The following is a 17,125-nucleotide window of genomic DNA, read 5'->3' as shown; positions in this document are numbered from 1 at the left end:
TGTCCGGACGCTGTACCGGCTTCTTACGCTGAAGTCCGGGTTCGTACCCAGGCTAATCGACGTAGGATTTGTGGAAAGCAAAGTGACACTGGAAAGGTTACTGTGCCAGCCCTTCGGCTTTTCCCTGTGAATATAATTCCACAGATGCTCCGTCTTAACTCATATATTGTCTGGGGCATGGACAATGGGTTCATTAGCGGCAGAAGTTCCACAGAGCGCCTCCCTGGAACTTCTTTTAGAAGAAGTGATATTGAACATGGACGGCTCAGCCTAAAAGCAGGGGCAGGGGTTACCCTCCTATCAACATTACAGGCCTTTCCCGAAATTTTAAAAAAGTTGAGTAGTCTAAATATCAGACATTTTTTAAATTTATTTACATTCGAACTAATAAGGGTACGATTTGAGGCTTTCACGGCGGTGAGTAGGAAAATTGCTGTATTCTGGGTTATTGCGCCGTGTAGTCTGGCAGAAGTTCACCGACGTTTCAGGTGATGATGGAAGCAGCAAGGACCTCTGAAACGTCGGTAAACTTCTACCAGACTACACGGCGTAACAACCCACAAGACAGTCATCTTTAAACGAATAGGGCTTTGTATTGTTGCGTACGCCGCCATGACGTCAACAAAGCCCAAACAGTACAGGAAGAACCACTAGTTGGCCCCTCCATCTCGCAACCTCAAGTTACGACAAGCAGCTCTTGTGCACCGAAGATTCTGGCAGTTTCTGGTTGGCAGTGGAGGATTGAGGTGGCAACTAGAAGGTTTCAGCTGCTTGGAGGACTCTGTCGAACTGTTAAATAATTGTAAAATGTCTGATTGTTAGAACAGTGACAGAGTTTTCGTGTGATGGCTAGTTGAGGTCCTACGTAAAGAGTAAATGAGCAACAGAGAACAATTATTTGAATCGTATTATTTCAGTTGTAATAGTGTTTATTAAATCTGTGAGCCGAAGAGAAGACACGTGTAATCACTGAGCGTAGGTCGGTAACTGTGGGCCTCCGCTCTCAACACAAGTTTAGAGGCTGTCATTATAGTGCGTGGTACCGTGGGATTTGAACTTTACAATTCGTATTATAGGGTGACCATTTTTACCTGATATCAGTAACAAATTATGAATTTATTTATTAGTGAAATCGGATGATTGATTGATTGATTCAACGATTCAAAAATGGGTTTGTAGTAGTCAATATCGACTGTCAACAAAATCCTTGTATGTAGGACATATTAATCTCTGATTTGTATATTTATTTGTACTGACCTCAAATTTTTATCCGATTATTCACTCAGAAACCATTCATCAAATACATCAAAGATAAAGTTATTAAATTTGATCCAGCTTTATGAGTAGATCTGAAGGTGTGTTTTAAAGCGCCTTCCATTATACACGTGTCCAATCCCAGAAGCTTCGTAACTTGGACGTTCGGTCATAACAAATTTTTATTTTAAATGTACGTAAGTTTATTGCGGTGTTTTTAGACGCATCTTCTACCACAAGACGCAGGGAATTAAGAGAGTAATAATAAAGTTTATATTTGTCACTCCCCGAAGCAATTAGCCCTGCAAGCTTCAACCGAAAAGAATTTCTGAAGAGATCGCAGTGGATTGCTAGTTTAAAGTTTAATCTAGAGACAAACATTAAGAAATACTAGTCAGCTTAATGAAGACAGTAAATTATGAAATACGGGAGACACAGCTTCTTAACTATGTCGGTTAATTAACGTACTGCATTTATGACTAACATTTTGCTAGGTTTATTCGGCTAACAAATGCGTTAGTCAGGAAAGAATTGGTAAACAGCGAATGTATTCTCTTTTGTTAGGTTAGCTACGTATAAACTATTAATGAAAGAAAGAAGCTTTGTTCAAATTTATAATGCTTTCAAATAACCTACCGTATTTTAAATTTACTCAGTGTAAAAATGTTCTGAGGAAGAAAATTAGTCTTTGTTTCTTATTTTAATACCGTGAGCTCATTTAAACATTAAAAATTGCAAATCACTCCTTGCATTTCTATTACTTTACGCTGCTTTGCAGCATATTTCAGTGGGATGGTTTTGAGTTGTCTTTCTTTTTAATTAAATATCTTCAAGAACTTAACGGCACATGAATTTCAGCATTCGAAACATCTGTGTAATAGTTTTGTAGAAAAGCGAAAAACTAAAAGTGATTTTACACGTTTTTGAAATCTTTTCATTTATCCTTGTTTTAATTTTACACAGATTCCCACCTATTATTGCAAAGCTTACAGAATTACATTGCACAAACAGAATCATAAATGTGTATAGTATATCGTTTAAAGCAGCATAAATGTTGTAAATCTTCATTAAATCTATGTTTCATGTCACGTTCCAACTATTTGTACAGTAGTCGGTCCGAATCTGTGCTTTCGACGCCCGTTAGAACTAAAACGCAAGGCAATTAGAGGGTTGGAAGGAGGGGTATCATATAATAGAGCGGTGCCCGAATTTATAACTTGTGTTGGGCAAGGCCGTGGTCTAGGCAACACGGAGTTTTCCTCCGGGGGCTTCCCCGGTGTCTCCGTGGCATCCCAACAATTACTCCATTCACACACAGAAGAAGGCAATGGCAAACCACTTCTGGATCATCTGCCAAGAACGTATATGAACAGGTCCCAGTCCAAGAAAAGGATGGAAGGATCCTGTTCATATGGACCTGTCGTCAGACAGAACACTAAATAAATAAATAAAATACTGTCCACAATATAAGGATTATTTCAAAGCGACAGCACAATATTTGGCCCCTTGAAGATGATCCAGAAGTTCTATTTATGTGATTTTCATTGGGCGTAGGGGTTGTATTGGGCCGATTAGGATCAATATTAAACTTTGCTCGTAAACTTTCGGCAGGAGATTAATCGTAATCTGTTGAGAATTTTTAAAATATTAAAAACGATGATGATATACACGATCTCTCAATTATGCATACATTTGCGAACGCTATGCAAAGAATTAATAAAAGCAAACTTAAAAATCAACTTTATGTAAGTTTCCGTAGCTCGTAGAATTAGTTTCGTAGTCGCTGTTGAAAGTAACGCTTTCCTGCTTCCATCTTTTAATTAAAAATGTTCAAACATGGGATGTGTGGAAGATTTGGACAGCATCCAAATGCAGTGCGCCGTTATCTCACGCGGTTCCACATGACTGACACTGGGTCGGTTACGAACCGTCGGCACTGCGTTTTCTGTATCTGATTGCATGAGGCAAACTGGCGAAACTGTGTCACTGCCGGAAAACTGGGGCACATAGAAGTACACTTTTTGTTCTGCGTTTTCCGAAGATGGCTGTCTCCTGGGCTGTAGCGCCGTATAGTCTGGTAGAAGTTTGACGGCGTTTCAGAGGTCCTTTCTGCCTCCATCATCAGGGTTGATGATGGAGGCAGCAAGGACCTCTGAAACGTCGGCAAACTTCTACCAGACTACACGGCGCTACAGCCCAGGAGACAGACATTTTAATATTCACATCAAACCCTACTCCGTGTTTTCTAAACAAAATCTGATGTTTTTACAGACACGTTTCAGAATAAGCATGCCATCATCAGTGATACAACGGAATTAATTTCGACATTTCAAACAGAATTACTAACATTCGATTTTACAATATTAGTACCAGTACATAGGACCACAAAAATAGTTTTCGTGTTATTTCCTGTGTAGCTTAAAACCAATATGGTTTGGATTAAAAAAGTGTGTAAAATGTATAACATAATTTTAACTAAATAGGCATATTGAACACAAAATTCGTCAGAATCCGTACTTAACTAATGTCACGTCGTGTATAATAATGGCGATTGTTATAGAAGGAGTTTAAATGACTATATTAAGCAGTTGGACTGATGTTATTCTAACACATTTTAGTCTACAAGGTTTTATGATGCTGCAACCCGGAAGACAGGCATGTTACCGTTATTTAACTAATTTTACTTCAATATTCATCAAATCTACCGACGCTGTACAAGCCGTGAAATAAGATATTTTTAACTGCAGTGTTGACAGTAACAATTTTTTTCTCTGATATAGAGTAATAAAAAAACCCGATACCAAAAGCATGTTTGTAGGAACTAACGACTTGTAAATAATATATACACTAAAATAGTATTAAAATATATTAAAATTGTCCGTCAATCACAATAAAGTAATATAAGATAATTAAATGGTTAAAATATTATCCTTTGTTCCGTATCGATTACTCGATTTACATATGGAACATTCTCGACATGTTTCGGCTTTCATAGAGCCGTCATCAGGTGTATGTTATAAACTCTTAATTCAATTACTAATTTTTGAGTTTCTTATCATTTCTTCGTTTTTCACATTGTATCAACATTTATTGTTGTGTTATATATCATTGATGCAATCGTATTGTCGGAGTGATGTTAAAGCTGCGTATATTGGTCTGTGAATTAAAGGATTCAAAACCATTAATAAAATAGAATATAGAAAACAAAATAAATTAAATGAAAGTAAACGTATAAACTTACCAGAGAAGTAATATCGAATTTGTAAGAGGAGAGATCAGAAGTACATCGTATCAGAGCGAGGTTGGTTATTGACTGCGGTGTTAGTGGGTGAAAGGCGGTTTGTCAGGGTTGGGGTCAAGGTACTGGAGTGCATTAAAAATGGGGTTGTTAAGTAAAATATTATTATCATTAAGGCATATGTTTTGTTTATAAGTTTGATATATGTGATATTTTTCTATTGTATCTCTGTGTCTTTTGTTTTTTACTATTTTTAATATGTCCATTGTTTCATCAATTGTGTTGTAAGCATGTCCTGTATTGAGAATGTGTTTAGAGTATGCATATACACTGTTAACAAAAAACATTAATTGCATTTTAATTTTTTTAAAGTTTTTACAGTTACCTCGCTTGTTGCATTAATATTCGCGCACATTCTTTGTAGTTAAGTTCCGTATAAACGTATGTACCATTAAACAACAAAGCAGGTCTACTGTGCACGAACATTATGGGGCCTGTGCCCCAACAAAGTTTTGGAACAGAGAAAATTCCTTCTTGTCGCACTAAGTTGCTTTGATCTGGGAATACGCCACACTTCAACTGCTCTGGTTCATGGAGCCCGCAGTCATTAATTTATAATTATATTTCCACAAATATGGGTTTATATCCTCTTCTCACTCTCGAGTTTTTGTTACTGTACGTCTTGTCCATGAAAGGGACACGGTTTCTTGAACATGGTCGTGACATGCTCATGAATAGATCCCAAAATACACGGCCTTTGTGCAGGTGTTGTAGGTAAATTTCGTTAGCGGCTCTGTTTAGAGAAATGCCTTAATACATCATTAATTTATCCGGTAATTTCTTATTTCTGTTGAGTTGCATCAAAGACAAAGGCCCAGAGTAAGTTAGCAAATCAGATATGGCACGGCTTTTCGAGCATAAAGTCCGTCCCTCCAAAAGCAAAGTAGCATCGAGTGAAATGCTTTGTTATTGTTCGCGTAATAGAAACTCAACCTGTGTACTGTTTCTGCTTAATGAGTATTATTCTAGTCTAGTCAGCACTGAATTATTAATGGTTTCAAATTATACTCAGTTGCACGTTAAATACATTAAAGAAACCAGACTATAACGTCTGTCAGTAAGTCGTAGCAATGGGCTGGACGACCGTCTGGGATTTTTCTCTTCGCTATCATGTCCTAAGCACCTCTGGGGTCCACCCAGTATTCTGCTCGCCGGGTAACTTTCATCGGGGTAAAGCGGCCAGAACGTGGAGTTGCCCGCTCAACTCCATCTGGTGCGGACATTAAGAATACATCGTGCGTCATACGTCTTAATGGCGTGGTGATTACTCACATACGTACGTAATCTTTCTTTCGCTGTCCTGTGCTTTTCACGTTAACAAGAAGACAGACAGGAGCTTCGTGCAGACATTCTTACGCGTCTTTGCACCACGTGCGTATAACAGGCGGATATATAATGCGATATGCTTCATCTCTGAAATCACTGAAAAGTTTTCGGCGGGTCAACCCGGTCTAGTGCTTGGCAGAAGTGAATATTCTTGTCAGTTATCAGTGCCTCTTCTTGTGTAACTGACGTGGTCGGCCGTTACAGAGCTCGAGAAAATGGTGATCAAAAAGTACAACATATCGGAAGACGACTTCCGGGTGATGGAGACAGTGGTGCTCAAGACGGAGCCCCACAAGGCGGGCAAACAGTGGAAGTTCGCCGGAGCCTTCTACTACGCTACCACCGTTCTCACCACCATCGGTAAGTAGCGCCCGATTCGGGGGTAACATAATCTTGCTCGAAGACCCGAATCAATTTCTGGATATACGTCCCTAAAAGATATATACACACAAGGTTAATATTTCGTATTATAATGTGTATACATGTTGTAGGTTTTGAGATTTTAATGGCTCTGCGTCCGAAGATGGCTGTCTTCTGGGTTGTAGTGCCGTGTAGTCTGACGATGGAGGCAGGAAGGAGCTCCAAAACGTTGATTATGTTCTACCAGACTACACAGCCCAAAAGAGAGCCATTTTGTGTATACATCTTTTTGAAACGCTGTAAATTTGTTCGGCATGAGCATTCTTTGTAATTTGTTATATTATGTTACTTATTTAGCGTGAACAATTATTTTTACCTAAGTCTTTAATACTTTTTTGTGTCATATTTACATAATTTGTTTCAGAAAATGCCACTAACTAATGAAGTGCAATCCAACACACTATGTCATTATGAAACAGTTTTTCTCTTATAAAAGAAATCGCCTATTCTGTTCTGGCGCGTCATTAATACGTCATTATATAATTCAAGTAAAATACGATTTAACATTAAACATATTAATAAATACTATAATCGCCATAATAATTGTGTGCTTTTGTCGGTTAATAGATTATTGCTGCAAATAATATGGGCCCAAGTAACAAAAACACATAAAATATGAAATAAGTTTAAGCATTAAAATATTGCGTCCTTATGAAATGAAATCTAGTGAGATTTCAGGTTCTCAAGGAGGCGGGTGTGATGAAGACGTCTTCTGGGTTGTTGCGATCGCCCTGATGATGGAGGCAGTAAGCACCTCTAATACGTCTGTAGAGTTTTACCAGACTACACGGCGCAACAACCCAGGAGACAGACAGTTTAAAATGTAACCCAATCTAATTCTCGTTAGTGGTACGTCCTTCGTGACTTTGTCGCAGGGACCTAATTTCGAAAAAGTTTAAACCACGCGAAAATGAAATTACCAGAAAGTCAGAAGACTTTTTAACTAGTAATCCTGACCTAACACACTGACAATTTTTTTTTTAATTCTACGAAGATGTTTAACTGCTACATTCTGCGCATTACACAAATTAAAACCGAAACTAAACTTGAAACTAATTTAGTTTCCATTTTGGTAGTGACATTTGTTTATATTCTAGTAATTACATCCGTGTAGGAAACGCATCTATTTGTGATGCGTCCTCCGACATTGTTCTCTGCAACGGCAAAGCTAATGGGATTGGGCACCAGACGTAACGATTGGTCGATGTGATTAGGTACTGCTATTTGCTCCACACCAGAGACAACGCCTTTTACGTCATGCATCACAACATGCTCTGAAGGCTGAACTGGCCATGACCATTAGCGGAGTGTTGTTCCTTCAGAGAAAACTTGTTTAACGAAAACGTAATTACCGCCATCAGTAAATTAATTCCGGAATCGTGTCGCTTCTGAAAAGTCACACTTCCATGATTACACAAACAAAGCTTCACCAATGAAGTACACACCGCAGTTTAAGTATTTCTGCCTTAGGCTTCTGAAAAGTGAAGGGCGCATCATTTATGTACCTGGAAGGCTGTGGGCGCTCAGTGAGTCTGGATTCTAATGACTCTTCCTCACACAATACCAACACAACCAAGGTAACTTGAATCCGTACGTGTACAGAAAGTGTTCATACCAAAAAAAAATTAGACTTACTGTAATTATATAATTCTTCTCGGCTTAATTAATGCCTAACTCCATCATTGTCATTCAGAAATCTCTGTTGCAAAAAGCATTACATTTTTTAAAGGACTAATACTCAAAACTCTAATAGACGAACTGAATTATTTTTCTATTGGGCTGTTCAGATATGTCTTTACTTTCAAACTGGGTTTATGACACATACTGTCATTATTAAAACAATATACTTGTTAAAATATAAAAATATAAATACATTATTTGAACACTAACACTGCTTAACGACCTATACGTTTTAGCTTTTGTTGGTCACCTTCAGAGGCTCTAGCAACTGTTTTCAATAGAAATGGTGTTCAAATTAATAATTTTACTCCCTTCTAAAAGTACAGTGTATGGTAAATTAATATGCAAAGTTTATTTGAGACCTATGACTTAGAACTGTACACTGTGACGTTAAAATATTCCATGGATCAACTACTTCCGGAGCGCATTTGCCGAACTTGTTTTAGGTTATGTCTTACGAGTTTTGTGTTCTCTCCCCCGTTTTTATGAGGTCGTTAGGTAGCTTAGTTTTCTTGTTCTTGCCCTTTGTTCTCTGTTCTAAAGAACCATCCTCATTTTGTTACCCGAAGTTTGTCATTTTCTCTTTCCGGATGCTTGGTTTTATATTTCTGTTAAGACCGGAAAGAAAATGCAAGTTTCAAAACAGAGAACTCATAAGACATAACATCACATTTCAAGTCATAAGTTTCAAAGGCCGTTCCATATCCCAGGTGGGTTAGTCGGGCGGATTCTCACGGCGCAGGTCCGGCATCAGACCCCTGAGCAATCCATGTGGGTTAGCAGAGTGGCATTGCGACAGGTTACCTCTCCTAGTCCTTCGCCCCACTCCCCCCACAGTATAATTTTATCGCTGCTTTGTATTCGTTCAGAAACATATTCTTACACGCCATGACAAAAAATGGCTGAAGCATTACAGCACACGTAGTGTTTTTCAATTTCTGTTTTGTTGAGGTTATGTCGGTATCAAAATTCAGGAAAATTCAGTTTGTAAGTCGTATTTTATTGGTGTCTTAAGAGTCTTGTATTTGTTCAGTTTCAGAAAACTTCAGAAGTTGGATAATTAAACTTGTAGTGAGATAGACGCAGGCTTCCAGGGTTCATTGTTGACGCCCTGAGAACACGACGCGAAGACACGTCACAATGTGGTATAGCATACCGCTCGCCAGGCCTCAGTTTACGTGGAATTATATAACTAATATGTTAGTTCAAACAAAAACCAACAATTGTATTTATACATATTTAAAATATTGGATTCATGGTTAAATTGATGTCGATTAAATTTACACTGCCTACTCCACATTCTTGTCACACCGAATAAATCTAACTACAGCTTCAAACTAAATTAATCTTAATCCAAATGACTGACTGAGTGAAACCATATTTTGCCCAAATAACTTTTCACCAGAGGTTAGACAGTGGCGTTTTCGTCAAATGTAACAGTTATACCTCAGTGATTCCGTCAACAGATGCTGGTCTAGGAATCGGGAAGATTAGGGTGGCTCAAATGCGAAAGAGAGAGACTTCACAAGACTTATCTTTAGTATGCCCCGATTCTGTTCTTAGTAGTAAGATAAATTTACCTTATTACAGAGCCTGAACTGTGCCTGTGAGCAGGTAGAGTAGCAAAGTAACGAGCAATGAATATGCTGAAAGTAACTTTCCATTTCACCAGTAAGATAACGCCGTAAAAGTATGGAATTACAATCTGGTTTCCTTCACGGTTGAATGCACATAACTAGAGTCTACAGAAAACATCTTCACAAATCAGATCCCAGCCCCAGTTCACGGGATTTTGGTGTCGGAACACTCACCTCCATAACATGAGTCACAGAGCGCGACAACGGAGTCCAGATCACGGGAACTTTTTCTCTTCGCCATTATATTATCATTGCAAAGAATGAGCCGGTTAGATTTTCGCACCAAATTCAGCCGGTATGTTTGAATAATTTACAAATTCCTATTGTTTACGAACACGGTAAATGTTATGCTGGTAAATTAGTATATTGTCGGGCCTTCCAAACAGCTCCAATAGCGGGACAAACTCCATTTCGGGACAGAGAAATCTATAACACGTTCTCTGGAATTTAATATATGCCTACTCCTTGAATATATAAATATGTTATCACGATGTAGTGTTTTCCTCCGTACGTTTATTTTGTTGGCCCTAGGAGCGTGGAGTGACAAAACTTGTCCTAGGGCAGTTGACCGAATGAGACCCATTCCGTCCCACAAAAACCCAAGAATATAACAAAATATAGGTAAATAAATCCGTAACAAATATAGTAATTTGTTTAATTTTGTTTATTTGTTTAAATCTTGTCAGTCAAATCACAATAAAATTCCTATTAAATATTAAAATATTACTAAAATTAACATTTAAATATTTAAAATGATGTTCTCTATAGAAATGTTCGATTTACATTAGATCATCACTTTTTTACACGACATGTTTAAGTTCTAAAAGAACCATCTTCAGGTGTATAAAATTATATAAACTTAAATACAATTTCTTAAATGCAACTTTTAGTCAGATGTTTATCAGATTTCAAATGATGTTTTCTTCCAGATTTTATTGTATTTTTAATATCGTATTCGAAGTTGTTCTGTATATGTACGTCGTGCTTAACATGATTTTGTGTGGGTGAACGTTTTGTTGTTGTTTTTGTATCATCCAGAAACGAAGTTGTGGAGGAGTTACGTCCGTCTGGAAGTATTGCCGTGTATGAACTGAAACATGTCGTGTAAAAAGTGATGATCTAATGTAAATCGAACATTTCGATAGAGAACATCATTTTAAATATTTAAATGTTAATTTTAGTAATATTTTAATATTTAATAGGAATTTTATTGTGATTTGACTGACAAGATTTAAACAAATATATATTTATCACAATATGACGCAACTTTATCATCTCAATATAGTAATATTCATACAATTTATTTAGCTAATGAAAAAGTCTTTTCATCCTTTAGTAACATTTAAAAAATAATAAACAGGAAAGCTTAGAAGTAAATGCGTTTTAAATAATATTTAATGTTGCTTCGAAACCCGAAAGAAGACGTCCCTCACATTCAGCCAGGACAACGTATTAGGTGATCTATTTTTGTCGGAGTCTGCGATACTGACAGTCAGAATAGAGAAAATTCTGAATCGAACGCGGACATTAAGAAACAAAGTTTTCATGTATTAGCCCCATGACCATTCATTTCTGTTGGCGGTGTTTTCCTATCAGTTTCTTATTTCTGCATTTCTGTTCGTAGTTTCTCGTTGTTTCTTCTCCGTTTAATTCCGAGACATCCATTTCCGGTTCGATATTCGCAATTTCATCTGTCAAATTATGAACAAAAACCTCTTTTTCACTTATTTTAACTGAGAAACGTAAAATTTCGAGATTTTTCTCTCTTTTGTTAGCTCTATATCCTCTCGTTATCATTTCTTCCTGTCTGTGCCTTTTATTTATGTCTGTAATCGATCCTTACGAAGCAAAATTTGCGGTCGTAAATCACAGAAAGTGTTAATTACTTATTGTTAGCCTTTGTCCTGCATAATAATCATTCTTAAAATTATTTATGTTTCCAGTTTTAAATCAACAAATTCGTTAAGTTAATAATATTGATTCTCCGTTGGTCTATCTCCCTGTGTGTTCCTCTCTTTAATTTGAGTGAGTCCGACCGCATCTTAAGCTCATAGAGCTACGTGGACCTATGTTAAATGAATCTGACAGTTGCTTACATCTTGACGGAAGAACACCCACTTCAATCTACTGACTCTAGACTCATCAGCTTCGATTCTGTCTTCTAGTAGAAGAAAATTAGCTTATGTCTATTTGAGATCTGAGGTCCTCGTGGCGGTGAAAATGACTATGGTCTTCTGCGTTTCGAAAAATCACACTGTCACCATTATCAGGCATTTTAGGGTGTTATTATCCAGGATACTATCGCCGATAACTGTCATAATTAGTTCTTCAGTACAGGCGCGGTAAGATACAATTGTGGGATGCTTAATATAATTTCCATGCAGATCCCTTGAAAACACACGTAATTAATTTTTGTAAGAGACCCTCTCGTGTTCATACATAAAGAACTGGCAGTGAGCTGAAACGGAAGTTTTAATGGTTATGACACACAGCTCATGCTGGATGCAGCGTTCAAGTGTCCCAGTTTCAGAGGCTTCGCGCCCCCCTCCATCGGCTGTCGACTGATCTGCGTCTGATCGGGCTTTCTTCTAATTCGCTTAGAATCGATCCTGCATTTTGACGCCACGCCTGTGTATGTCCGGCGATGCACGTCACTCGAAAAATTCGCGACTCAGGCATCATCCGGCCCAGTTCTGTCCTGTCTCCTGACAGAGGCCACGGACACTTCTTCTCGTCGCCAGATTATTTGATAAGAAATTGTTGAGGAACTCGTGAAATTTACAGCGGACTTATCTCTGTGGGTTTTGGCGACGTTCGACGTGATTCAAATTCAGAAGCGTTCCTTAAAACTAGTCTCACACAATTTCTACTTTGCATATAACCGTTAGGCCCATTTTGCTATTACTCATTCTACTGGGGGCGCTCAGGTTGGAGGATTTTCCTTCATGCCAGAGCTTCGTTAATGAAAATGCGATGCACCACGTAAAAGTGAAGACGACGTTAAATTACGAGAGGCTTTGTGGTTAATCGCGACACGTTTTTAGCCCATTCTCTTTCACAACGTCAGGTTCACTAACCCTGAGGGCACAGTAGCATTTTAAACACTCCTGGCTGCCACTTCAATTGCAATTTGAATATAAAAAACCCTCAAACATTTACCACACAAAATACAAAATCCGACATACATACTTTATTATATCCAACTCTTTGACATGTTGACACTTGTAATCAGAGTAGAAATATGTAAATGTTTTTGATCCCTATAGATAAATTAATGTAAATTTACCTGATTTGTGCTAGCCTTTGCGACAAACGTGAACACACATAATTTTGTAATAAGAGAATGAACGTTATAACATATCACCCGATCGGGCTGAACACGTCTCTTAAGATGTCCTTATCTGTGTCTCATCTATTCTGGTTGTTGGTTCAAATCCCACCGAGGACATATCTGTGTGTTTAATAATTAGCAGTCTTCATGAATATTGTCATTAATTTCCTAATGGGGTTCTGTTTTGGACAGTGATTCCACAAGTTCGGAATATGCTAATCATAATTTAATTAAATTATATCGTAATGCTTTTGTATAATAAAATTTTATTTTATTTATCGGGGACGAAGTATGCGGACGATTGAAATTCCCGGGGGGGGGGGGGGGGGGGAGGCTGTTAGATCGAGCTTAGCGGACTACTTTGTTGTCCCTGTCGTGTGGTAATCACTGAAATGTTTTCTTCGTTTTAGGTCTTGATGTACATAATAAAAATGATGGCTCGGGGTGTCCAAGTTGCTGTATTTTTGGCCTGGTTTTCCGTGGCAAGGTACGTAAATTTATTCCGTCATCGTTTTTTAATTAAGTTTTCTTTTCATTAATCACTCGCGTATAATCTATAACAATGAAGTAAATCCAAACTGTGGGCGGGTCGACAGACAGACTGACACAAAACTCGAAGAGTACTTAAAATGAGCTCTAAAAAAACTAAAACAAATAAAGAATATTTTAATTATATAACTAAAAAATAAACAACTGAACGCTTAAAGAAGGAAATATGGACGTTTCTTCAAGTCGTTTGATGTCGGTAATCATCACGTTGTCTAAGCCGTCTGATCACACTCAGAAAATTATTTGCGCTGCGAACTCTGATTATACTTGAGTTATTAATGAACTACATAATAAAATAAGTTTCTGTGTGGTTTAAGCACTAAGATGAGACCCGAAAGTTAACAGAAACAATGTGTTATCTTAAGCAATGCCCATTCTTACACATAACTTACAAATTTGTTTCTCTGCGAAAAGAAATATGATTATACCGACCGTTCATGAAATGCATTTGCCTCATTAATTCATAATCTTTTCCACTGTTGAAATTACAAAATCACTAATAGACTTAACCAGCCGGTTTAACATGAGCTAACTAAATTTTGTCCTACAATGAGAAGTTCTTCGTGATTTACCATTAAGTGCCAACCATAAACTTTAAAACAGGAACAACTTGGTTCTATTTCCATATCGAAATCTACGTAATTTACTTTTAAACTAAAGGTTCTACTGCAGCAGGATTTGCATAATCAGAAGCTTCCGACATTTTCCTAAAGAAAATTTTGTTGTTCTTTTCAAGTGGACTCACGAGATCAGTCATCCGTGACTGTCAATAAATTAAACCCATACTCAAAAACTACGAATACCTGAAATCAATATTAATTTTGGTTGTGGAATTTCTTTGACCTCAGTGGTAGAAGTTATTATCCGGTTTACAAGTCGTGCCTTATGAAAATGGTATCACTTGAAGATACGGTTTTAAAAGACACATGTACTGTTCTTTACGTATCAAAATTTCGAATTTCGCAACACAGTGTCGGAAACCACCCAAATAAATATATGAATACGTTTAAATTTCTTTAAAATAAAATGACTGGTTGCGTCTTTTCCTTACACAAACATTTCTGTAGAAAAAAAATATACAGCTTTACTTGAATCTCAAGCAATCGGCTTTGTGACCTTTTATGAAATAAACATCTCAGCTTGCGGGACTCAAAACTACCACAGCCTTGCATGAAAACCAGGCCAGTCGTAGGTTACAGGTAATGCTGACAGAGAACATTAAAACCGTTGTAATCATGTTCTTAGATGTCCGTAACGCAATGGAAAGTAATAATCCTCTTCTTTCAAGTTCCTGGAGCGACCTTTCGAATACCTTCTTCATTCAGCAGTTGGAGGTAAGTGAAACGAGACCTCGCGTCGTAGTGATCAGAAGCTGTCTGTCTGTCTGTCTGTCCGCCTGCTCTGTTTCAAACTAATGTCATGGTAGAAAAGAGCAGTTTGTTCAAGTCTATACGACTATTGATAGGCTGTCTATTCAACAGATTTAAAAATTGTACTTATCCGAACATATTAAACACTAAGGTCGACCGAATCATTTACACGTGATGTAAAATCATGGTTACTAAAGCGGGGGTTGAGCAAGGACATTTATTGCATACCGGATGTAAAGATCATACAAGAATCTTCACTTAAACGTTTGAAATTTAAAGCGGTGAAGAAAATTTATTTATGAGATGGTAAAGTTGCGTCATATTGTGATATAATAAATATATATTTTAAATCTTGTCCGTCTAATCACAATAAATTCTTATTAAATATTAAAATATTACAATAATTAACATTTTAAAATATTTAATATTTAAAATATCAAATGATTTTACATTAGACCATCATGAAAAATGATGGTCTAATGTAAATCGAATATTTCGATAAAGAACATCATTTGATATTTTAAATATTAAATATTTTAAAATGTTAATTATTGTAATATTTTAATATTTAATAAGAATTTATTGTGATTAGACGGACAAGATTTAAAATATATATTTATTTATTAATTTACGTCATTATGTTGTTCTAATTCTAATACAGTTACGCTTACACTGTCAGAAAACATGGCGGACAATGACTTAGCTTTCGTGGGGAAAATAACAAACAAACAAGGAAGTAATGTATCTTAAAATCCATTAATATTAGATGCAGTTGAAGGACATTGTACATGAATAAGTATATTATAACTTTATCTGCGAATGTAAACCTCTAGCTCTTCGTTTACGCGGTGGTAATCAGGAAAGAGCTGACCGCTTAAATGGAGAAATGACTGCATTTCTCTGACTCGGTGATATTGACGGGAGGCTGTGGAATTATACGTGACGAGGAGCTTCATAGTGTATGGTCATCCGGCATTATTATGGTGATAAGATTGGCAAGGCGTGTAGCAAGCTTTTCGAAAAGGATTATGGTTCGTGGAATTATGGAATATGTCTAGTGTTCTGAAAGATTACAAATACAAACGTGAAAGATTGGTTTCTCCAGTACAACATCCAATTCAGAATATCCCTTTTAGCTGCACAAAGAGTTACGTAATTATGAATACAAAGATATGAATCGTGAGTTCGTATGTGGCCAAGCCTTGAAACTTTTACAAAGAAACCACGGTGCATCTCTAGCAGGAAACATCTCTAAACAACCAACAGAATGCAAAGTGTGATCTCCTTTATGACTAGTGTAAACGTAAGTTATTTTTGTTTTATAAGGGCCTGATTCATGTTCCTGGAAGTGTGTACAGCAGCACAGCCTTCGAGTTTCCTTACTAATGGGATTAAACCATAGTTCAAGGAACTCAGGACGTGGATATTGATCTACTGTATGTACCTGTGTACAGTACATGAAAATTGTTCTTGGTCCAGCCCCCATGCTTCAGCGAAAGATGAGCTTCGCTGTAGTACGATTGCTACAGCGTCATAATTCATTGACTTCACAATCACTAGCGATGCATTGCTCTGGCGCAAAAACTAGATCACTTGCGTTGGAATGTCGAGTCAGACTCGTGATATAAAATGGCGGTCATAATGGCAAACATCGGGTTACACTCGTCACCATTTCAAGTAACCGAGATCGAACATTTTGGAATAACAAATGGTGCCATGAAATCTTATTCCTTGAAGATTTCTGTCTTCTGGGTTGTTACGCCGTGTAGTCTGGTCGATGTTTATCAACGTTTCAGAGGTCATACTGCCTCCATCATCAGAGTATGAAGATTTCTGTCTTCTGGGTTGTTACGCCGTGTAGTCTGGTCGATGTTTATCAACGTTTCAGAGGTCATACTGCCTCCATCATCAGAGTATGAAGATTTCTGTCTTCTGGGTTGTTGCGCTGTGTAGTCTGGTCGATGTTTATCAACGTTTCAGAGGTCATACTGCCTCCGTCATCAAGGCGATGAGTATGAAGATTTCTGTCTTCTGGGTTGTTGCGCTGTGTAGTCTGGTCGATGTTAACCAACGTTTCAGAGGTCATACTGCCTCCATCATCAGGGCCATGAGTATGAAGATTTCTGTCTTCTGGGTTGTTGCGCTGTGTAGTCTGGTCGATGTTTACCAACGTTTCAGAGGTCATACTGCCCTGATGACGGAGGCAGTATGACCTCTGAAACTTTGTTAAACATCGACCATACTACACGGCGGAACAACC

General features: G+C 37.5%; 1 protein-coding gene across 2 annotated transcripts in view; it reads left to right on the top strand.

Annotated features, from left to right (window-relative positions):
* Nucleotides 1-17,125, top strand: part of Task6 (TWIK-related acid-sensitive K[+] channel 6) — a 55,599-nt gene that overhangs the window by 14,817 nt on the left and 23,657 nt on the right. Inside the window, exon 2 of one of the 2 annotated variants that reach the window (XM_022062685.2) lies at nucleotides 6,083-6,238. The exons of the other annotated variant lie outside the window; for it this stretch is intronic. Coding sequence (XP_021918377.1) covers nucleotides 6,083-6,238 — 156 coding nt within the window. The remainder of the gene's footprint in view (nucleotides 1-6,082; nucleotides 6,239-17,125) is intronic. 2 annotated transcript variants of the gene reach the window in all.

This window comes from Zootermopsis nevadensis, unplaced genomic scaffold (assembly GCF_977971745.1).
Source record: "Zootermopsis nevadensis isolate Lab colony 2312 unplaced genomic scaffold, Znev_1.0 Znev_ptg000008l, whole genome shotgun sequence".
Taxonomy (NCBI): domain Eukaryota; kingdom Metazoa; phylum Arthropoda; class Insecta; order Blattodea; family Termopsidae; genus Zootermopsis; species Zootermopsis nevadensis.
This window is presented reverse-complemented; position numbering and strand designations above follow the sequence as displayed.